This window comes from Wickerhamomyces ciferrii, contig 00017 (genome assembly GCF_000313485.1).
Source record: "Wickerhamomyces ciferrii WGS project CAIF00000000 data, strain NRRL Y-1031 F-60-10, contig 00017, whole genome shotgun sequence".
Lineage (NCBI taxonomy): Eukaryota > Fungi > Ascomycota > Saccharomycetes > Phaffomycetales > Wickerhamomycetaceae > Hansenula > Hansenula ciferrii.
This window is the reverse complement of record NW_011887723.1, coordinates 1-22,439: the sequence shown is the minus strand read 5'-3', so window position 1 is coordinate 22,439 and position 22,439 is coordinate 1. Positions and strand designations below refer to the sequence as shown.

General features: G+C 33.5%; 10 protein-coding genes across 10 annotated transcripts; 3 read left to right on the top strand and 7 right to left on the bottom strand.

Annotated features, from left to right (window-relative positions):
• Positions 1 to 431: 431 nt before the first annotated feature.
• Positions 432 to 2,282, bottom strand: BN7_860 (ferric reductase family protein; the record flags this gene model as incomplete). The annotated part of the gene is made up of 1 exon (XM_011278473.1): positions 432 to 2,282. One exon carries the CDS (start codon positions 2,280 to 2,282, stop codon positions 432 to 434), a length of 1,851 nt encoding a protein of 616 aa, XP_011276775.1.
• An 839-nt stretch (positions 2,283 to 3,121) lies between these two features.
• On the bottom strand, positions 3,122 to 5,245 carry BN7_859 (Ferric reductase transmembrane component; the record flags this gene model as incomplete). The annotated part of the gene is made up of 1 exon (XM_011278472.1): positions 3,122 to 5,245. The coding sequence occupies one exon, from the start codon at positions 5,243 to 5,245 to the stop codon at positions 3,122 to 3,124; it is 2,124 nt and encodes a 707-aa protein (XP_011276774.1).
• Positions 5,246 to 8,268: 3,023 nt separating this feature from the next.
• Positions 8,269 to 9,567, top strand: BN7_858 (AGC family serine/threonine-protein kinase; the record flags this gene model as incomplete). Its single annotated transcript, XM_011278471.1, has 1 exon — positions 8,269 to 9,567. The coding sequence occupies one exon, from the start codon at positions 8,269 to 8,271 to the stop codon at positions 9,565 to 9,567; it is 1,299 nt and encodes a 432-aa protein (XP_011276773.1).
• A 355-nt stretch (positions 9,568 to 9,922) lies between these two features.
• On the top strand, positions 9,923 to 11,239 carry THP3 (Thp3p; the record flags this gene model as incomplete). The annotated part of the gene is made up of 1 exon (XM_011278470.1): positions 9,923 to 11,239. One exon carries the CDS (start codon positions 9,923 to 9,925, stop codon positions 11,237 to 11,239), a length of 1,317 nt encoding a protein of 438 aa, XP_011276772.1.
• A 123-nt stretch (positions 11,240 to 11,362) lies between these two features.
• BN7_856 (ubiquitin-specific protease YUH1) lies at positions 11,363 to 12,058 on the bottom strand (the record flags this gene model as incomplete). The annotated part of the gene is made up of 1 exon (XM_011278469.1): positions 11,363 to 12,058. One exon carries the CDS (start codon positions 12,056 to 12,058, stop codon positions 11,363 to 11,365), a length of 696 nt encoding a protein of 231 aa, XP_011276771.1.
• A 213-nt stretch (positions 12,059 to 12,271) lies between these two features.
• Positions 12,272 to 13,879, bottom strand: BN7_855 (putative transporter SEO1; the record flags this gene model as incomplete). The annotated part of the gene is made up of 2 exons (XM_011278468.1): positions 12,272 to 13,227; positions 13,333 to 13,879. The coding sequence occupies 2 exons, from the start codon at positions 13,877 to 13,879 to the stop codon at positions 12,272 to 12,274; spliced, it is 1,503 nt and encodes a 500-aa protein (XP_011276770.1).
• Positions 13,880 to 14,316: 437 nt separating this feature from the next.
• On the top strand, positions 14,317 to 15,567 carry BN7_854 (NAD(P)/FAD-dependent oxidoreductase; the record flags this gene model as incomplete). The annotated part of the gene is made up of 1 exon (XM_011278467.1): positions 14,317 to 15,567. One exon carries the CDS (start codon positions 14,317 to 14,319, stop codon positions 15,565 to 15,567), a length of 1,251 nt encoding a protein of 416 aa, XP_011276769.1.
• A 12-nt stretch (positions 15,568 to 15,579) lies between these two features.
• BN7_853 (uncharacterized protein) lies at positions 15,580 to 17,235 on the bottom strand (the record flags this gene model as incomplete). The annotated part of the gene is made up of 1 exon (XM_011278466.1): positions 15,580 to 17,235. One exon carries the CDS (start codon positions 17,233 to 17,235, stop codon positions 15,580 to 15,582), a length of 1,656 nt encoding a protein of 551 aa, XP_011276768.1.
• Positions 17,236 to 17,986: 751 nt separating this feature from the next.
• Positions 17,987 to 19,666, bottom strand: BN7_852 (putative transporter; the record flags this gene model as incomplete). Its single annotated transcript, XM_011278465.1, has 1 exon — positions 17,987 to 19,666. One exon carries the CDS (start codon positions 19,664 to 19,666, stop codon positions 17,987 to 17,989), a length of 1,680 nt encoding a protein of 559 aa, XP_011276767.1.
• Positions 19,667 to 20,399: 733 nt separating this feature from the next.
• BN7_851 (uncharacterized protein) lies at positions 20,400 to 22,411 on the bottom strand (the record flags this gene model as incomplete). Its single annotated transcript, XM_011278464.1, has 2 exons — positions 20,400 to 22,250; positions 22,325 to 22,411. The coding sequence occupies 2 exons, from the start codon at positions 22,409 to 22,411 to the stop codon at positions 20,400 to 20,402; spliced, it is 1,938 nt and encodes a 645-aa protein (XP_011276766.1).
• Between the last annotated feature and the right edge of the window lie 28 nt (positions 22,412 to 22,439).

The following is a 22,439-nucleotide window of genomic DNA, read 5'->3' as shown; positions in this document are numbered from 1 at the left end:
TAAAATTGAGTTTATAAATATTCATAGCTTCAAATATTGGTTCGAGACACATACTAATAGCCATATATACACATTATAAACTAATTAAGAGCTCAGAATTACGCCATGGATGATAGAAGTATAAAGGAAGTGCTGCTATAAGTCAGCTGAAACGTAAAACATAGTATCTACTCACTAAAAGCCTAAAAATGTAATCGGGGTTCGTCCTGTAAATGTTGGCTAAATCACATATAATACTACACACATTTGTCTATTATAGATTTTGCATTAAAAACCCTATTTATCATTAATTTATTTACCAAACTTGTAATTCTTCAAACAAGTCAACCCGACCTTTAGATTTTTGTAAATGTTTAGCAGTTAAAGTTCTGATTGAATCAACCATTTTTGGTGGACCACACGACATTACTGCAACAGATGGGCCAGATGCATCAGTAAAGTTTTCTAAAATTATTTCCTCCATCAATTGATCCATTGGCTGTAGAAATTTCTGCACTATGACTATCATCTCCAGATGAATTCTTTTTCTCACTATCTGATTCCTTCTTTTGTATTGTTCCTGTTATGTAAAAATTTGTCTGGACATTTGTATGTTGAAGGAGTTTCAACTCTTCATGAAACCAAAACAAAGCTTCTGGATTACGAACCACCCAGTTTAGCTTTATCTGTTGCTTTGTGGATGATCCACGTTTGGCCAGATCAATAGCGTGATAATATGGACCTGGAATACCGTTACCACCTGCTAATAGTAATGCTGTATCATATTTCTTCATTGGTGCTCTATGACCATAAGGACCTTCAATAGAAACTCTAATTGTCTTTTTGTTTCCTGGAACCTTCGATAATTGTTTGTTAATTCTTTTAGTGATACCAGCTTTGGTTTTGATATAGATTGTGGTAACACCTTTTTCAATAGCTGAATCAATAATTGTGAAAGGATGTGATTGCCATAACATTGTTGGAGTAATGAAATAAACATAGGCATATGAGCCTGGAAATGGCACAAACCACTTACCATGCTTAACTGAAACTTTAAAAGTATCATCTGAAATCAATTCAATCTCAGCATTTCTAAACCCAAAAACACACATTCTAATAACTCTAAGCACCCTATCAAAGATCCAAACTGCCCATGAGACATAAATCCATTCTAACCATCCTAAATCATAGCAATGCCACCAACATCCAACAATAAATAGAATTGCAAATATAATATGAATGATAACAAAAGTTCCATAAGCCAAGTTTCTGAAAACATGGAAAGCTTGAACAAGCATAACAGCACCAAGAACCGTAGCGAAAGCACCCCATTGCCAATAAGGTAGCTTATAGTAGATTTCTAAATAGTTTCTATGAATGGCGATTGCAGTCCATCCTGCTGAATGAATCATTGCATGAATCCACATGACCGTTGCAACCCATTTATGATAAAAAATAAAAGATGTGAATGGGATACCAGTTAATGAAGTTAAAATGTTATTTCTTCCAGCAAATATGATTAACAATGGAATTAATGCAAAACTCAAAAGACCAACACGATCAGCAACAAAGTTGGCCATTATGATAGCCCTTGAACCTTCAGAAGGATAGTCAAATGAATAATGAACACATGATAATAAAATACTCAACATCAGAAATAGGAAAACAACAATGGATTCGACTCTTGTTGGAATCAGTGTTGAAAATATTTTCCATTTAACGGATGCTTCAGTATGTTTCCCATTGAATAGAGCTGGAATTGAAATATTTGCACGATACCAATTGATCCACTTGTTATTGAAATTTCTATGGAATCCTAACCTTTTGATTAAGTTTGTAACCCCATAACAAATGAAGACAATGATGAAAAAAATATACATCATACCTCCAAGCATAGATGCATCATCTAAATTAAAGTACAAATATTGGTAATATGAGAGCATATCTGCGAGGTCAGCTTTTGTAATATTCAATGGTTGATAAAAAATCATTCGGGTCATATTTCCAGTGATCTCACTCTTGTCCAACATGAAGCTTGATCCATTTTTGAAAATGTCCATCATATCATCCATAGTATAGTTCATTTGTGCATAAGCTGAACAATATCTATTAAAACTCTGTAAACCTTTTTGAAAACCTTTAGATTCAAATCCCAAATTATTACCTAAACAACCAACAACAGAAGCAGTTAAAGGATGATAACCACACATCTTGGGATAATTATTCTTGACACTAGTACCAAATTTATATTTATTCAAATTTGTGGTGCAAGCAAATGGCATCCATTTCCATTTAATACCCATTCTCTCCGTCTTTGTTGGAGATGAAGCTAATGATATTCCACATAATGCTTGAATTAAAAATATATAAAAAAGTTTATCAAAGAGCTTCATTGTCTAATGCTTTTAGGACCCTTAATCAGCAGCAGATATCCAAGATCAACATATTCAATAAAGGTTCATGGATCATGTTATATAAGATTCCCATAAGTTTCTGCAGTAAAAGTTTTCATCAACCAACAAGTTACACAAGGCATAATAGTCCTTAGATTTTTCAAGTCATATACAACAGGAAGACGCTGATTGGACTGAGCTCTTTCATATATGCTATTCTAACAGACCACCACTACTAATATATAGGAACTGCAACTTGAAAAGGATGAAATCATCACTGTTCATGAAATCTATTGTAAATGCATAAAAACGATCAGGGTTTGGAGTTTAAAGGACTTTCGAGAACCCTCCATGAGACACTTTAGACAAAATTCACAATTAGACCCAAAAAGAATGATCGAGACAAGTGGTCTAATATAACATACATATCATCTGGATAACTCGGTTGAAATATGGACCTTTCCACGTCCAGACTCCAGCGTACGTATTTATTCACTAATCAGTTGGATGTTCAAACGGAGGATCGACTTATTTCTAGTTGATCAACGGTCTTCGGTTATTCACGAGTCATCTGGTCTTTTTGTGCATCCTAGACCTATAGTCTTCTTATTTTTGAGCTTTGGATACTTGATGTACATATAAATAAAAGTAGTTTTAAATAAATTGAATAATATTAACATATATACATATAATATAGCTCTTTGAGCTTTGTAATAAATTATAAATAGGGACTATAGATCCTACTCCGATCACCAAACTTGTAACTCTTCAAATAAGTCTACACGACCTTTAGATTTTTGTAAATGTTTAGCAGTCAAAGCTCTTATGGTATCAACCATCTTTGGAGGACCACAAGACATAACTGCAACTGAAGGACCTGATTCATCTGTGAAATTTTGCAAAATAATCTCTTCCAAGTTTGGTCTTCCATGATGGAATGTTATGTGAGGTAATGAACTTATTAATTCATCTGATGTTGCAGGTTTGGATTCATCTGATTCTGTTTCCTTCTTGACATCTAAATCATCACTTGCAACTTCCTTTTTTTCTTCAATTTTATCCAAATCAGCATGACCGGTTATGTAAATATTAGTTTCAACATTTGTATGAGCAAGAACTTTCAATTCATCAGCAAACCATAATAAAGCTTCTGGATTACGAATGACCCAGTTCAATTTTATTTGTTGTTTTGTTGAAGATTCACGTTTTGATAAATCAATAGCATGATAAAATGGACCTGGAATACCGTTACCACCAGCAAGTAATAAAGCAGTATCATATTTCTCCATTGGTGCTCTATGACCATAAGGACCTTCAATACTTATTCTAATTGTTTTTTTATTACCAGGTAAAATTGACAATTGTTTGTTTAATCTCTTAGTAATACCACCTTTTGTCTTAATGTAACAAGTTGTAACATCAGCTTCAGTTACAGAATCGACAATTGTGAATGGATGTGATTGCCAAAACATAGTTGGTGTGATAAAGTAGACATAACCAAATGACCCTGGGAATGGCATGAACCATCTACCATGTTTAACAGAAATTTTGAAAGTATCATCAGCGATCAATTCAACTTCAGCATTTCTAAAGCCAAACGCACACATTCTAACAACTCTTAATAATCTATCAAATATCCATACAGCCCATGAGACATAAATCCATTCTAACCAACCAAGAGACAAACAATGATACCAACAACCGACAATGAAAACAACAGCGAAAACAATATGGATAAACACAAAAGTTTCATAAGCCATGTTTCTAAAGACATGGAAAGCTTGAAATAAAATAGCTGCACCAATAACAGTAGCAAAAACACCCCATCTCCAATAACCATCTTGATAATAATAAGCTAGTGCATTATTTTGAACACCATATGATGTCCATCCAACAGAATGAAGCATAGCATGGATCCACATAAATCTAGCAACCCATTTGTGATAAACAATCATTGAGGTATATGGAATACCAGTTAAGGAGCTTAAAATATTATTTCTACCTGCAAATATAATCAATAATGGAATCAAACCAAAAGAAAGAAGACCAGTTCTATCAGCCATGAATTCAACTATTTGTAATGATGTAGGTTCTTGTTTTGATCTAAAACTGTAGTGAACAGTTGCTAATAAAATATTGAGACAAATAAATAAAAACACAACGATGGATTCTGATCTAGTTGGAACTAAAGTTGAAAATATTTTCCATAATGTTGGTGCTTCTGTATGTTTACCATTGAATAAAGCTGGAATAGAAACATTAGCACGATACCAGTTGATGAATTTATTGTTAAATGATCTTTGGAAACCTAATCTTGTGATGAAATTTGCAACCCCAAAGACAATGAAAACAATAATGAAAAAGACATACATCATACCAGCTAATAGAGAACCTTCATCGTAATTGAAATATAAATATTCATAATAAGTCAATGAATTTTGAACGTCATCTCTTGTGATGTTAATTGGTTGATAAAAAACAGTTTCTGAAACATTCCCAGTGAATTGATCCAAATTTATAGCATATTCAGTAGCATTTTCATATAACTCTTTCAATTCTGGAACTGTATAGTTATGGTTCCCATAGTTTGCACAAGTTGATTGAAATCTAGTTATAGCTTTATCAAATGCAGCATCACCCAAGTTATTAGCCATACAATTAACAATTGAACCAGTGAATGGAGCATAACCACATAACAATGGATAATATTTAGTAATGTTTGTACCAAAAGTATACTGACTTAAAGCTGTATCACAAGCGAAAACCATCCATTTCCATTTGAGTCCCAGTTTTTCAGTTTTAGCAGGTGATTCACCTTGAACACCAGTTGCCAAGAATGCAAAGAGGAACAATAAATAAGTTTTGATGTTCATTGTGTTTGATTATGCAAAAAAGAAAGATATACACAAATTAATGATCTGTGAATAAATATGGGGATTCTATTCATTTTATATGATCATTGTTTTGTAAATCTTCAAACATGTTGATGATGGATCTTCCATAGCTTCCCGTATATTGGTTTTAAGATCCAAATAGTATGCATATTAATACCCAAATGCTCTTTAAAACCGTCTTGTGGGTTGTGGGATCATTGTTTTGTATAACTTCTCTGTGTGTTATACGGTGGGAAAATTTGGAGCTGCATATAATACGTTATAATCTGCCTTTTTGAACACCATTTACTGGATAGCCATAATCTTTAGTGATAATACCCTCAAATATGGAAATCCAATCCGTTTTCTTCAATGGTATAATTTGAATACACCCGACTTCATTGGATCTTTTAGATAACTTTAACGAAAAAGAAACCTTATTTGTCCAACGCTTATCGATTTAAACACCGATAATTAATTTAAGCTAGAAAATTTTTCTTTCCAAAGGAAATTTTTTATTGAAAATTTCCAGTTCATGTACCTTTTTGAATCACTATTCTATATGCACGTCGTAACTGACAAGTCCCAAGAGCCAAGACCATGTCAAGTGAATATCTTGTCTTGATTTAATTTGACACTTTTGATGATGATTCGATAAGTATTCAATCTATCACAAGTATGATTTTTGATTGGTATGAGTAACCTGTATTTGTGAGACCGTAGAAGACTTCACAAAGAACAACAAAGTAGAAATGGTTCACCACTCATGTGTTGCATTCCATAAGATAGACGTACTAAGTCGGGCAAAGTTTTTCATGGTGATATTATTTTTCAATATTATTAGTCCCCGAGGTTCGCGCTGAAGGAAAACAGCCAATTCGGCTTCAGATAAAGTGTTTATAGTTAATGAGGTGATTTGAAAGATGATTATTCCAATTTAAAGCCCAAGTAGCAAACACTGAGAGAGCTTAACAATACCCAAGTGACAGATACTTCTGTGAATTGTAATAAGTATATTGAAAGGGTTGTAACTTGTTGTCTTTAACATCGAAATCGGTAATTCAAGTCTAGTCTCTGATCTCGAAAAATATCTTTTAGATAAAATTGACAACAAATTGCTGTTTAACCGTCGATCAAATATTGTCCGATTTTGAAAAAAATATACTACAACATGAGATTTTAAAGCAGGCTCGAATTCAAATCCTAACGTTTCTAAGCCCATTTAAGAAACAGTACCGCTTTACTGGCTGCTTTATTTTTTATAAGTGGTTATTTTCTGGGGATTTGACTTTTGGCTAATTGGCGATGTCGTGGTTATTAGTGAAAATAACGTATCATGATTATGTTTGAACTTATGTGTTAGCATCATGATTCATGAATAGAAAAGATTTATACCGGAAGATCAGGAAGATCAGGATGGTACTCCAACAGGGTCCAGGGTTCAAGGCTGCCCTTTAAACTTTTATGACTTCGGCAGTGGGCACTGGGCAGTTAATTGATCATGCTTTAAACTTTGAAATGCAACAATAATTGTAGCTGCTGCAGCAGAAAGATGATCTGCCTCTTTTACAACTGATATAAGCGCCAAATTTTTTTGAATGCTCTAGAGTCGACAATTACCTAAGGAAGCTGTCCAATTAACTATCATAATGATTGATTACAAGCTGACACTATAAGTACATGTATCATCCAGAAAGAAATGTATTTTGAATATATAGGTATTGTGTATACTGTTAATTGGGTCATATCGAGTTCTCCAACCCCTTCTTTATGTTGAACGTTGAACTATCCACAAATAATCGATGTAGGCACGGACGAACTTGGTAGTTAAAAGTTAAAACCGTTGTATAATCTAATTGATCAATCAGATAACCCTAAAAATAAGCTTAATTGAATGCAAAATATTGGCTAGTTTTCATTTCTACAGTTGACTTTTTTGAAGTTCATACGCATATAGTTGCATAGTATAGTCTCATTATTTAACCACTGATCGGGTCTAAAAAGTCTCTTAATTAGACAAATATAATAATGGACAATGATCACAACAAGTAAATAGCATGTGAAGGTGATTTATTGGAACTGATTTTTAGGTAGTTAAACAAATTAATCAAAGCTGGTTTAATATTCAAGGCGAATATACAAAAGTTGATTTAAAGAATCATGAAAGCAGGTGGTGATTATATTTATGACTATATATTTCTCTTCTGGGGTCAACGCCGTGTTTTTCCATAAGTCAGACAAGTGCTTTTGAGTTAAAACTTCTATAACAGTGAATTTCAACATATAAGCTATACATTCATCAAAACATGGACTGTTTTGTAGTACGACACGAGTTACCAAAGACACAGAACAGTGATATAATTTGCATGCCCATTTAAGTTATTGACGAGGTAACTCAAAACGATCATAACTCACAACACACAAATATAATCAGTTTGAAGTAAGTGATATGGTGAGATTGATAATGATGCATTCATTTCTTTGAGTTCCATTGATTTATTCACTTATATGTATATGACTCAACGTTTCTGATAAGAAAGGCTCGACGATCAAGATTCCAATACTTCCCCATATATAAGATAGTCCTAACCTCATATCATATAACTGACTGCTAATAAATCATTATTTCACACTAACAAAACATCTAAATATAACTTCTGTTCACCACCAAGAATTTGCAGCTACTCACAAACATTATCACTTAAGTCAATGTTGAAATGAAAGTAACTTGATCATCATCAACAAAAATTTCAACAATAGAAATAAATACCCGCGAAACTGAAAAGAGAATAAAAAATATCGGTGTCACCACAACAACTAAACAACTAAACAGGCCATACAAACTCCAACAAAGAACTTGATTCATTACTCACATATAGAACATACCAAGGGAACTGAGATAGAACAGTCGGTGAACTATATTCCAAAAGAAAAACCAAGTCTCATACAACCATTATACACCAGAAGGGCCCTTTCCAATATAATAAAGAAACGTGCTTACAAAAGTTCTTTAAATATTCAAAATGAGTGTATTCACCTTAGATGAAGAAGAAGAAACACTACATAATGATTTTCAAGATAGATTTTCAATAAGTGAACCATTAGATATTCCACATAGAAGACGCAAAAGTTCAACTGCGTCAAATAGAAATACTCCGAGTCATAGATTAGGTACATCTGTGGAGATTGGACTGGAAAAATCTTATATTAGTTCTTATGCTTCAGAATCTGAAATCCCAATTAATGATAACTTATCAAAATCACCAGTGAAAGTCACAGTCACTTCAGATGTTAAATCTGGGAAACCAAAACCTTCAGATTTTGAATATATTAAAGTTTTAGGTGTTGGTTCATATGGTAAAGTTTTATTAGTACGTGAAAAAAAAACTGGTAAATTATTTGCTCAAAAACAATTGAAAAAAGCATCTATAATTATTCAATCTAAAACCGTGGAGAGAACTATTAATGAAAAAAGTATTCTTGAAAATATTGATCATGGATCTATAGTTAAATTATTTTATTCATTTCAAGATAATGATAAATTATATTTAATATTGGAATATTTAGATGGTGGTGAACTTTTCCAACATTTACAACAAGAAAAGTTCTTAAGTGAAACAAATGCAGCAGTTTATTTAGCACAAATGGTTCTTGGATTGGAACATTTACACAAGATTGGTATAGTTTATAGAGATTTAAAACCTGAAAATTGTCTACTAGATTCAGATGGATATCTTGTGTTAACAGACTTTGGGTTGAGTAAAGTTGGACTGAATGATGATGAATTATGCACTTCATTAATTGGAACACCAGAATATATGGCACCAGAAATTTTACAAGATATACCATATGATTATGCAGTTGATTTTTGGTCATTAGGTTGTGTGATGTTTGATATGCTTACAGGGTCACCACCATTCACTGGTAATAATAACAAGAGAATCATGGATAAGATATTGGCTAATAAATTTAAAGTTCCATTTTATTTATCTGCAGATGCTAAAGATTTATTATTACGTCTTTTAAAGAAAAATCCAGATAAAAGACTGACAGATTTTGAAACTGTTAAAAAGCATAGATTCTTTAGAAAGATTAATTGGAGCGATATAGAGAATAGATCATTTATACCACCAATTGTTCCAATAATTACAGATCCTATATTGGCTGAAAATTTTGATAATGAATTTACAGAAATGAGTATTACCCCTGTGGGATCACCAATGAATGGCATGATTATCAAACAATCTAATGGAACAATAGATAACGATCCTTTCAAAGGCTTCTCTTACACAGACAAGGGTTATTCTCATATTTATACATAAATTATTAGAATTATATATTTATTCATCACTATAATTATGTAATCATTATGTAATCAATTTCCGCGAATTCTCCCCCTTCTCATTTCTGATTTTTCTCATTTTTGATTTCAAAATTCAAAACCAACCTCCCAAAAAAAAAGATTAGTTTCCTCCTTTCAAACAACAATTTCTCAGCGGTTAAAACAACCAAAAGATAACAAAAACATACTAACTATTTTGAAATCGTATTGGGATTGAAGGGCAAAGAGACAGAGAGAAAGAGAGAGACAACCATACTAAAGAACCGCGTTATTACGATATATTTTGATATTTTTTTTCTTCACTATATACATTGAATAAGGAGAGAATACCCAGAATGAGTACTTATAATTCAGTAACACCAACTGCTTTGGGAGCGTCAAGACCAGCAGCACAGCCAGCTATCAGCAAGCCAGTAACCAATGCTCTGCCTCAAGGATTGACAAGATTTGTAGAGGTTTGTCATGAAAAAGCTGCTGCTCAACGTTTTGATTCCAAGGCTACAGCACAAATGCAATTACAACTGAAGATTTTAATAGAGAAGGCTAACAATCAAGGGGTATTATGGGAGAATGATTGGCTATCGCAAGAGCTTCCTGTTTTCAACAGCGCTGCTTCTTTAGAATTAGTTGGAAAATTAGCTAAACCAAGTTTTAACATTAAAAAGAAACTATTAAAACGTGGTTCTAGTTTTGATAGTCAAGATGATGAAGATGAATTAATTTCAAGCTCAAAAAAGAAAGCTAGAGCTGCAAGATTTGAAAGAGAATTAAAATCAGAATCACCTAGACCAATTTCTGCTAATGATGAAGTTCTCGTAGGTGATAGAAATAAAGCAGTAAAAGGTACATGTCAAACTTTAGAAAAATCATATTTAAGATTAACATCTGAACCAGATCCTTCAAAAGTTAGACCTCAACACATTTTACAAAGAGCTTTAACATTTATTTTGGATAAATATAAAAATGGTGGTAAATATACTTATGTTTGTGATCAATTAAAGTCTATCAGACAAGATTTACGTGTTCAACTTCTTGAAAACCCCTTCACTGTAAGAGTTTATGAAACTCATGGAAGAATTGCACTTGCTAATAAAGATTTGGGTGAATTCAATCAATGCCAATCAGTTTTGAAAAATTTATATCAAATGTCTAATTTAAATGAATCTGTTAATAAAACAGAATTTTTAAGTTATAGAATTCTTTATCATATTTTAACTAAAAATTATGATTCTATTAGTTTAATTAAATTGAAATTAACTCCACAGGAGAAACAAGATCCATTAATTGTTCAAGCACTACAAATTCTTAAAGCTCATATTTCCAATAATTATCATGATTTATTCAAATTATATTCCAAAACCAAAGGTACAACAAGGGATTTATTCAAATGTTTTATTGATGGTGAAAGAATTAAAGCTTTAGCTGTGATTTGTACAGCATATAAAGTTTTAAGCTTGGAATTTTTATTGAGAGAATTTAATTTTGATAATGAATTGGATTGTATGACATTTATTAAAGATAAACAAATTGAAAAATTCGTTGAACTTCGAGGAGGAGATAATGTTGTTTATTTGAATACAAATAATGCAAGAGGTACAATTTTAGGATTATTAAATTCTAATAGAAGATTGGATATCAAAGGGCAAATTTAGAGAGAAAGTGTGAGAAGTGTTTTTGAGGGTAAGTATTATATTAGAAGAATTTTGATATTCTTTACTATGTTTTGACCCTTTGATATTCATAAATAAAATTAGCTATACAATCAATTATACAATTCAATCAAAAGATGGTGCTAAAGCAATTAATGAAAAGTTCAATTTGTTTTTTTCGTCAGATAAATCATTATAACGTTGGAATCTTTCAACAACTTTTGGCTCACCAAGAACATCATCAGAACTTGGATCATTGGATTCACCCAAATCTAGAGGACCTTTACGACCTCCATCTAATTCATAAACATGACCATTTTTCTTAATAAATGCAATGAAATGTAAATCAACTTCATCTTCAGCATTTGGTGCTTCTGTAGAACCTGATGTTGCAGCATCTTTATAATCATTTTCTAAATTTGCAATTAATTCTTCAATTTTACTAATATCTTTATGAATTTTTTTAAATTCTGTAATTTTTGAATTTGGTTCATAACTATCTTCTTGTAAATTTGAAATTGAATTTAATAAAGCATATAATCCACAAGCATTTCTAATGGTTTGTTTATACCAAACAACTTCTTCATCTTGTAAACTCAATTCTCTTGATGATTCTTCTTTCTTCTTAGCTTCATTATAATCTGGTGATACTGGGAATAATAATATAACAGCAGGACTTGGTCTTGAAATAAATGATAATAATTCAGGTTCTGTTAATGAATAGACATCATGGAATACAAATGATTCAGTAAGACCCAATTTATGGGCAAAAGTTGTGAAAATTTCTGGATTTGATTCTAATGGAATGACTGCTTGAGGCATTGTAATATAATTGTGGTTAAATAGGGTATACTTGTTGATAATGTTGACAATAGATTGAATCAATGTATATTTGTACAATCTTATGGGGCAAAAAGATGGCAATTGTTCATAAAAGGAAAAGCGGTAAGAGCACTACGACGTGCTTAGTAATCACAATAAAGAAATACTTATTACTTCAAAATTAACACTTATATTAATTAAGCTATAATATATTCAGAAGACTTCGGTATCTTCAGGCGTCTCACCATTGATTTTCTCCTCAATAAGGTCCCTTTTACGTCTTTGGTATCGATCAAACGCTAAAGCGACAAATCCAGTGAAAAAACTGATGATTAAGAAAACTAAGCAAATTCTAGTTCCCTTTTCAAACCTTGGAGCATACTTAGTATTGAATGCAAATAATGAGAATACTGTACTCACAGGAATTAGAGCCAAATTCATCATACCTAATGTTCCAGCCCTTAATTGTGGATCTTCTCTTGTCATCTCTTGAGCCCAAGTACAACATATGTTGGTACAAATACCTGTGAACCCCACAAGAATGAATCCTAAAAACTGAACAGCTTGAGGAACATCATATTTTACTAAGATTGCAATACCCACAAGCCAAAATCCATGACATATGGCAGCACCATCCCATTTTACACCTCTGAAATCACAGTAAATACCACCTAGAAATAATGCAAAAACATTCATAGCTGATTGTGTAGTTGGAATATTATTTCTTTGATAAACATTATAACCTTGTTCTTTCAATACAATACCCCAGTATGATCCAGCATCATTTGGTAAGTTGGCAATCAAATAATACCATGAAAATAACCAAAATTGCCATGAAGTTAATAATTTTTTAACAACACCAAATCCTAAAGCTTTTTTACCAGATGTTACACTGACAACTTTTACTCTCTCTTTACAAAACTCAATGTCTTCTGCAGATAATATACCTTTAATAACACGAGGTCTGTCAGGTGTATCTGGAATAATAAAAAAACCTAGAATGGCTATAGGTATAGTAATTATGAAATCAACAACGAAAATCCATTTCCAGCCTGGTAAACCACCTTTGTTATTTAAGCTTCTATAGACCCCAGATTGAATATAACCACCAAACATAGCACCTAATGATCCAGAAGCCGCATATAATGAGCTTCTTTTGGTTAAGTCCACTTTAGGATACCAACTACCCAACTGATTCAATTTGTTAGTATATAATACTTATGAGAGAATCAAGATTAATAAACTTACAATATAGTGTAGTATAGGGAATGTACCACCTTCAAGAAACCCTTGAATAACTCTAACTGCTAAAATTTGTTTATAGGTTTTGCAGGTGATCACAAGTAGACAGACTATACCCCAAAGAATCTCCAATGTAGGTAATAAAATTGATGGTCTCACTTTTGTCACTAATAGAGTCATTGGCAATCCAGAAACAGCATAAGCTAGATAGAATCCTCTAGTTAACCAATTATACATATTACCATGCATTTTCAAATCTTCTTGCATCCCTGAAACATAAGCATTATTAACGTTTGAAGCATCTAACCAACGAACAAAGAAACTTAAACAGACATATGATAAAATGATACAATCCAATTTGAAAACAAGCTTCTTTTCATAGCTTGAACGACCAGGAGGAGACCATAAAAAGAATGGTTGTTTTTCAGATAAATTCTTTGGATTCTTAGCAGACCAAAACAACTTCCATTTCTGTTTGAATGGGATATTGATATCTTCAAGTGCAACAGATGATGATCCATCTGATTCATTGACATCCACTTTAATTTGATCTTTTATACCCAAATCTTTTTCTGACATGATTCTTGGAAAGTTTTCTTGGCTTTAATCATTTGTTTCCTTCAAAGCAGAACGTACAGCTGATTTTATATCAATATTCTTTCACTATATCATGATTTTGAAGTGATAGTTTCCTATACCACAGTTTCTGATTTTGTATCTATAGGCGACAAACAAAAGTATTTGAATATGAATATTCTGCACATTTTGTATACAAAACCAAAGATATAACAGAATGCCACATGCAGTAACCTATTAAACACACTGAACCACAAATCCAGTGACCAAGAAGAGTTCATTTAACCGTGTGCAATTCAAATTATTCCGAAATTTGAAGTGTAATAGTAGATCCTTCCTTATCTTGAAGCCACTATTTTCAGTCCCTCTTAATACTTAAACTTCACAGTACATCAAAATATCAATTACTATTAGTTATCCAAATTTCTTGGACAGTAACAATGACTTTACCAGAAGATTCAAAGATCATTATTGTTGGTGGTGGAACGTTTGGCCTTTCAACAGCTCTATGGCTTTTGAGAAAGAATTATAAGAACGTCACAGTTCTTGATCCATTCCCAGTCCCTTCAGAAATCTCTGCTGGTAACGATGTCAACAAATTGATTCAATCTTCATATATTAACAAATTCCACGATGAATTATCAAAAGAATCATTGAAACTATGGCAAACAGATCCTGTGTTTATCAAGAATTATCACGAAACCGGGATTCTTTATTCTTCAAGCTCTGAAAAGGCATATCAAGGATTACTTGAAAAAAATAAAAGACAAATTGAGTACGGAAGAGAGCCATTCAAGACCGTCACATCCAAAGAAGATTATCAAGAAATCATTCCAGCACTGACAGGTGATCTAAAAGGTTGGAAAGGGTTGTTGCAGCCAGATGAATGTGGATGGGCTCATGCCAGAGATTCTTTGATATCAGCTGGTGAGGAAATTATTAAATTAGGCGGTAAAATCAAGATTGGTGAAGTGAATGAACTGATAAAAGAAAAGGGGAGCATCAAGGGTGTGAAAACCAAACAAGGTGATGTTTATTATGGTGATAAAATTATCATTTCAGCTGGTGCATCTTCAATAAATGTTTTATCATTCCAAGATCAACTATTTGCTAAATCGTGGGCTTATGCTCATATAAAATTATCACAGGAAGAAGCAGATTCATTAAGAGGAATTCCAGTATTAATTAATAGTGACCTCGGATTCTTTTTCGAACCAGATTCAAATAATGAATTGAAAATTTCCAATGAACAACCTGGTTATACTCATTTTGTTGATGGTAAAGACAATCCAGAGTCTTCTGTTCCTATAGCAAAAGATCAAATACCTTATGAAGCTGAAGTTGCTATAAGAGATATTTTGAGAGCCACATTACCCCAGTATGCTGATAGAGAATTTGTAAAGAAAAGAATTTGCTGGTGTACTGATACAGCTGATAGATTTTTCTTAATTGATGAACATCCAGATTATGATGGTTCGTTAGTTTTAGCTACTGGTGATTCAGGACATGCTTTCAAATTCATGCCTGTAATCGGGAAATATATTTCAGAGTTGGTCATAAAAGGGAAAGCTAATGTTGATAGAGAGACTTATGATCACTGGAGATGGAGACCTGAAGTCACAAGAGAGGATACAAGAATTGGAGGAGATGGAAAGAGAAGAGATATAGGGGAATTTAAAAGATGGACTTAAATATCTTTATTTTCAATGAGCAAATCTAAAATCTAGCCTTCTTGTACCTTCATCTGTAGTATTATGAATGTAATCAACTCTTTCATCTTCGGTCATAGCATCCCATTTCTTTTTCTTGTAGTTGTTTCTAGCCATGTAGTAAAGCTTAATGCCCAAAATCAAAACACCAGTTGCCATTGATATACCAAATAATCTTTGATTTCCTAGTCTATAATATGGTTTATCTTCTGGTCTATAGATTTGAGAAGCTATCATACCACCAGCTTGGACAAACATATTATAAACAGCAGCAGATACAGCTCTAGTTCTAATGGAATTTGAATTCCTAGAGCACCAAGAAACATTGATGGCATGAATATAAGGAACTGAGAGAAGTATAGTTACCAAGATCCAAGTACCCCATGTATCATTCAAGGTACCTTTCCACCATCTCAGAGCTGCAAGACAAGGAATTGACCAAAGTGGATTAATCAAAACTATTAGAGATCTATGATTGACAACTTCTGATATTTTGGTGATGATCAACAAAGTAATAATGTGGAAAAAACTTGATGGGATAGTCATCAAGTTTGTATTAAATGTACTAAAACCCAGCTGTTTGATGATCAATGTTAAGTAACTACTCACAGTTGATTGTGGAATAAATGCAACTAAACCCAATAAATAAATTGGCCAAATATCAAAATCAGCAAGTGATTTCCAAAGTGTTTTCAATGTCAAAGCTTGTCTATTGTGCATATCACCTTTTGAAGGATCATCTCTTAATACACGATTAACAACAATCTTTTCTTCACGTTCTGTAAACCAACCTTTTTTGTTCCATGGTCTCTTTGTCTGTGCTGCAGATGCAACCATCAAAAAATAAGAACTAATTCCAATACATAATGTGAATAATCCTTCAATCAGAAATAACCATCTCCAACCTTCTAAACCAAGGATACCTCTCATACGCAACAAAGCAAAAGCTAAAAGGGCAATACAAATTTCACAAACGGATAAAGAAGTCCAAAAATATGCTAATCTTGTTGATAGTTCTTTTGAGGTGAAGAAATAAGAAAGCCATAAAACCATATCTGGAATGAAACCACCTTCCAAAATGGCAATCAAGGCCCTTGTAGTATAGAACGAAGCCTTACCACTAAGTGCCGCTTGAGAAGTTGCAACAATAGACCACATGATCATTTGAGCAGGCAGCCAGATATCTGGACCAATAGCTTTAGAAATTATACCAGAAGGTAATTCAGCAGCAAGGAAACAAGCTCTAAAGATCAAGTTCCCATAGTTGTAATCTTGAGTAGTCAATCCAAGATCTTCTAACATATTATCAGACAAGGCTTGATTAATATTACCTCTATCAACTTGAAGACCAACAAACATAAAACATGCAAGTAATGTAACTCTATACTCTAACTTCCAAATGACTTTTTTCTCTTCAGATGGGTCCCATTTAAACTCAGGATCAAATAAATGACGACATTCATATTTAGCATCTTCATAAACTTTCCCCCAGTATTTGGCAATTTCAGGATCCTTGAATGGATTAACATCAGTTTCACTGGTAGAAGTTGAAGATGAAGAATTCAAAGATTCCACATCATGATTTTGTGTATTTTTCAATGAATCAACCTCATCCTTAACCTTTAAAGGTACAGCTTTGGATTCTGTCATGATACCAAATGGAAAACAGAGTCATTCTATATTTGATTGTAAGATACAATTCAGCCTTTTTATATAGTATCATCAACAGCAAAGCCAAATCAATATTCATTGTAATAGTCAAGAAATTTGGTATTTGTGTGGCTACGACAAGACTTTGAGTAACGTTTAACAGTTTCTGGTTGATAAGTTATAACGATTCATTAATACTGAGAGGCTAATACAGCCATTATATGGTAATCTATGCCCTTTGGTGTCATTAAAGTATCATCATGTCAGCAGCAAGTACATATATCAATCCCTTTTAAAATCACCATAAATGCTCATAAATATCTCCCGCTCAAGCACCGTTGACACTTTCTAAGATACGATATATGTCCGATCTAGCTTTTTTGAAGGGTCCAGATTCCAGATTCCTCACAGTTGTGAAACGTCATCATAGGACCCCTATTATGCAATTTTACCAAGAGTCAGATAATTTGAAGTTACAGCTTACCAACCAGCCTATAGGAACAGAAAGAGGGCATGAGTATGAAAGATAAGCAGTGAGCACTGGCTGGTTGCCTTTTGAATTGTAATAGAAAATGTAGCCACACTTCAAAAAAATTGGCCACGATCGATTCGCGGGTAGTAGATTATATAGACAGATTAATATTAGTATTAAATTCAAACTTGGCTATTGATATTCTTCCGAGACGTCTACAGAGTATAAGTTATTGAATAATAAAGTATAAAGAATTTAGCTATATATCTATGGATCCACTCAAGTATCAAACCTAAAATCCAATCTTTTATTTCCTTGATCCGTTGTATTATGACGGTAATCATCTTGTTCAGCTGGGGACAATTTCTTCCATTCTCTTTCTTTATAGTTATTTCTAAGGGTATAATAGACTTTGATACCCACCATGAGTACAAATGTTGCCAATGCAATTATAAATAAGTTTCTGTTCCCCCTATGATAATATGGTTTATCATCAGGCTGGTAAATTTGCGAAGCTGCCATCCCTCCAGCTTGACAAAACATGTTATAAACAGCAGCCGATATAGCTCTAGTTCTAACAGAGTTTGAATTTCTTGAACACCATGACACATTAATGGCATGTATATATGGAACTGCAATTAAAAGGGTACAAACGATCCAAGTTCCCCATTTATCATCATATGTACCTTTCCACCAAGTTAATACAGCTAATAACGGTAATGACCAGATTGGATTGATCAATACCACGAGTGATCTACTCTTAACCCTTTCAGATAACCATGTTATTGCAAAAAGTAAAATTATATGTATAACGTTGTTTGGAATTGTTAACAAATTAGTGTTGAATGTACTAAATCCCATTCCTTTCAGTGTTAAAGTCAGGTAAGTACTAACCACAGTTGATGGAATTAAGAATATAAATCCCAGTGAGTATATTGGCCATAAATCATAATCTAATATTGAACTTTTCAAAGCTGAAAAATTTAATGCTTGCCTATTATGCATGTCACCTTTTGAGGGATCATCTCTCAAAACTCTATTGACAACAATCTTCTCTTCTCTATCAGTAAACCAACCCTTCTTGTTCCATGGTTTCTTAGTCTGAGCTGCAGATGGCACCATTAAAAACCAAGAAGCAATACCAATCAATAATGTGAATAATCCTTCAATCAAGAATAACCATCTCCAACCAGCCATATCTGCAACACCCCTCATTCTAAGCAATGCAAATGCTAACAATGCAGTAAAGATTTGACATAAAGACAATGAAGTCCAAAAGCAAGCCAATCTAGAGGTAAGTTCAGCAGATGTAAAAAAATAAGAAAGCCATAAAACAATATCTGGAATGAAACCACCCTCTAAAGCAGCTATGATTGCCCTTGTTACAAAAAATGACGTTCTTCCTTTCAAAGCAGCCTGTGAAGCAGCAACAATTGACCATAAAACCATTTGTACCGGTAGCCAAATATCAGGCCCTATTGCTTTCGAAATGACACCAGAAGGTAACTCTGCTGTTAAAAAAACAGCATTCCAAATCAAATTTGCATAGTTGAAATCTTTTGTAGTTAAACCTAAATCGTCTAACATATTATCAGAAACAGCCTGTGACAAATTACCTCGATCAACTTGTAAACCAACAAACATAAAACAAGCTAATAGTGTAACTCTCCATTCTAGTTTCCATTTTACTGCCTTTTCTTCTTCTTCAGTCCATGTTAGCTTTGGGTCAAATAAATGGCGACATTCATATTTGGCATGATCATATACATTGGCCCAGTATCTGGCAACTTGGGGATCATGGAATGGATTCTTTGAGTCTTTCGCCTCGCTGAAGTCACTAGATATCGATTGGACATCTTGGTTATTGCTTGGCTTGATATCATTTGAATCATCAATCTTATATTGGATGGTATCAACTGAATCTTTTCTCTCTGTATTGTTTTTCTTGAAAAAAGACATGTTTAGATCTGCAAGATTATTCCTCTAATGAATAAATGAAGCAAGTTTATCGTAGCACGTATATAGATCCAGGATATCATACCAATTTATACTTAAGTCAATTATCGGCCCCATGACCCACAGTACCACTATCTGTGGCTAAATGTTGTGAATGTGCATTGTGTGGCCAGGGCCCAGTATTGTTCAAGCAATTCGTAATCATATTGACGATCCGACATTGAGAATGAGTACAATGAGCGATATCAATTGACATTCATCAAGCCATAATATGGAGGAAATATTTCTGTGGCTAATAAGTATTACTATATTTTGAAAACCAGGTTAGAAACTCAAGCGCACAGATGGTACCCGCGAACAATAGAAACAATAAAGCTTTAGAACATTTATGCGAGCAGTCTTTTCGTTTTCCTTTGAAATACAACAGCCACAAGAGAGAATAACCAGAGTAATTTAATAATTCTTGAAATCTACAATAAATTTGTTTGTTGAATCACTAACATTCTATTTAAAGAACTCATAACTGATGAAGCAAAACGAATTAAAAAGTTTGCAGTCATGATGGTTCTAACAGTTTCCTGTACGAAATCAAACAGAATCTGTATAGCAACGAACCATGTGTAAAAAAAAAAAAATAAACACTAAACAGACGATATTGAAGCCATATCATCCGTTACTAAAATAATAAATGGATTATAAAGAAACAAAATTAATAAATATGATAGATTGAATACATTCAAATGAAAATCAAACCAACAGGAAGAATTGAAACCAAAGTTCCATAAATATTTAGCAAATTAGCACCACCTTGTTGTATTAAAATATCAGCAGTGGAAAAATCACCAGAAACATGAGAAGATGCATGAGAAACACCATTAGCTGAATTTGGATAATCCGATGGGGTATCATTGGTAATAGTGTGTGTGGAAACTTTGTCATTTGAGTCAATGGCTGAGTATGCATCAGTATGATATGAGCCATTATCATTAGTCAAAGTGTATTGAGTAGATTCATTAGCGATTTGATTTGGATCACTTCCGACTTCACCATTTGAATTTGTTTCGATCTTAAAAGCAGAAGTTGAAGCACTTGCACCAACCGAAACATCACCAGAAATTGTTGACGAGCGAATAAAAGATTTTCCAGTGGAGTTCATATCAGCAGAAACATTATTTGTGGATGAGCTTGCTTGGACTTGATCTGATGTAGGTTTACCTGATTGAACTTGATCTGTAGTTAATGGACAATAAGTGGTAATTTCTGTTACTTTCCCTTCTCTAGTTTCTGTCAAAACAGTAACACCAGTAGTAATTGGAACATATGTGCATTGATGTGTACCAGAGCATGAAGTAACAGTGATAACAGTTGTAGATTGAACTTTCTTGATGACATTACTGATAAGATCAATACCATTACTTGTATCTAATGTAGTACTAGCATAAGCAAGTGATCCATCTGAGTTAGTTGTTGGGTAAAAGCTAATGATACCGGTGGTGATTGAGCCATCTGAATTAGTATATGTGCTAGCAAATGGGAATGGAGCAGAGCTTGGATTGAATGATGATAATGATGATGAGGAATCAAATGAGCTAGTTTGACCTGATGATGCATCCGATGAACCTATTGGGTTTATACCATTGGACGGGTTTCCAGTCATAGACGAGAAATTTAAATGTGACGAAACAGTTTTTGAATTCAAAGAAGATGTAGCAGAAGAAACAATAATGGTACTTCCAAATGATGAAGAATGAGTAACCATGTTGCTTGAAGAACCAGTTGATGTGGCGGCTTCATTAGATCCAGTAGAGCCTTTAGATGAATTTTCAGTTGAGCTTGACGAATTTTCAAGAGATGAGGAACCAGGCGTAGCAGTAGATGAATTGATAGATGAAATAAACTCACCATTTGTAGATGAATCTTGCCCATTAGAATTTGACGTACCTTGTGAAAATGAAGCAGTAGAAGATCCAACAGAGGATATAGATGTAGCATCATCGTCAATGATGTTGGAAAAGGAAAAGGTTAACAAAGATCTTTTTGATATTTCACCCAATCCACCATCTGGAACATTAATTGATACCTCTATATTATTAGTGTATGGCTTGTGACCAGTAGCTTGTGAGGCAATATCAAAAACCAAGGTACCTTCAACATAATTATCAACACTGACGGAAATGGAGCCTGGAGCAACGTTTTTCATAGAATAAATTTCACTTTCACCAATGTTTGTCTTCACAGATGTAAACACATAATTAGCTTCAGCGGAGGATGCAACAACCTCAACAGAAACCCATGGACCAAATTCTGCTGGAATATATAACCACCAATTAGGTTGACCATCAAGTAAGCCACCTTTAAAATATGGCATGACTGAAGAAGCAGATGGAGGCAGCAAAGTACTTGATGAAGATGCTGGAACAGAATCTGATGAAGAGGAGAATTGTGTAGTGACTGAGTTTGATAGATGCATGGACGATGAATCTCTTGAATCAGTTGATGTGCTGATTGAGGAACCATTTGAATCAGTTGAAACGTTGACTGTGGAGCCATTAGCATCTGTAGAACCATTTAAGTCAGTAGCTGTAGTCTTGGATGAACCATTTGAATCAGTTGAAGTTGCATCAGTTGAAGTTGAATCAGTTGAAGCTTTGGCTGTGGAACCGTTAGCATCTGTAGAGCCATTTGAATATGTAGCTGTAGTCTTGGATGAACCATTGGCTGTGGAGCCGTTAGCATCTGTGGAGCCATTTGAATATGTAGCTGTAGTCTTGGATGA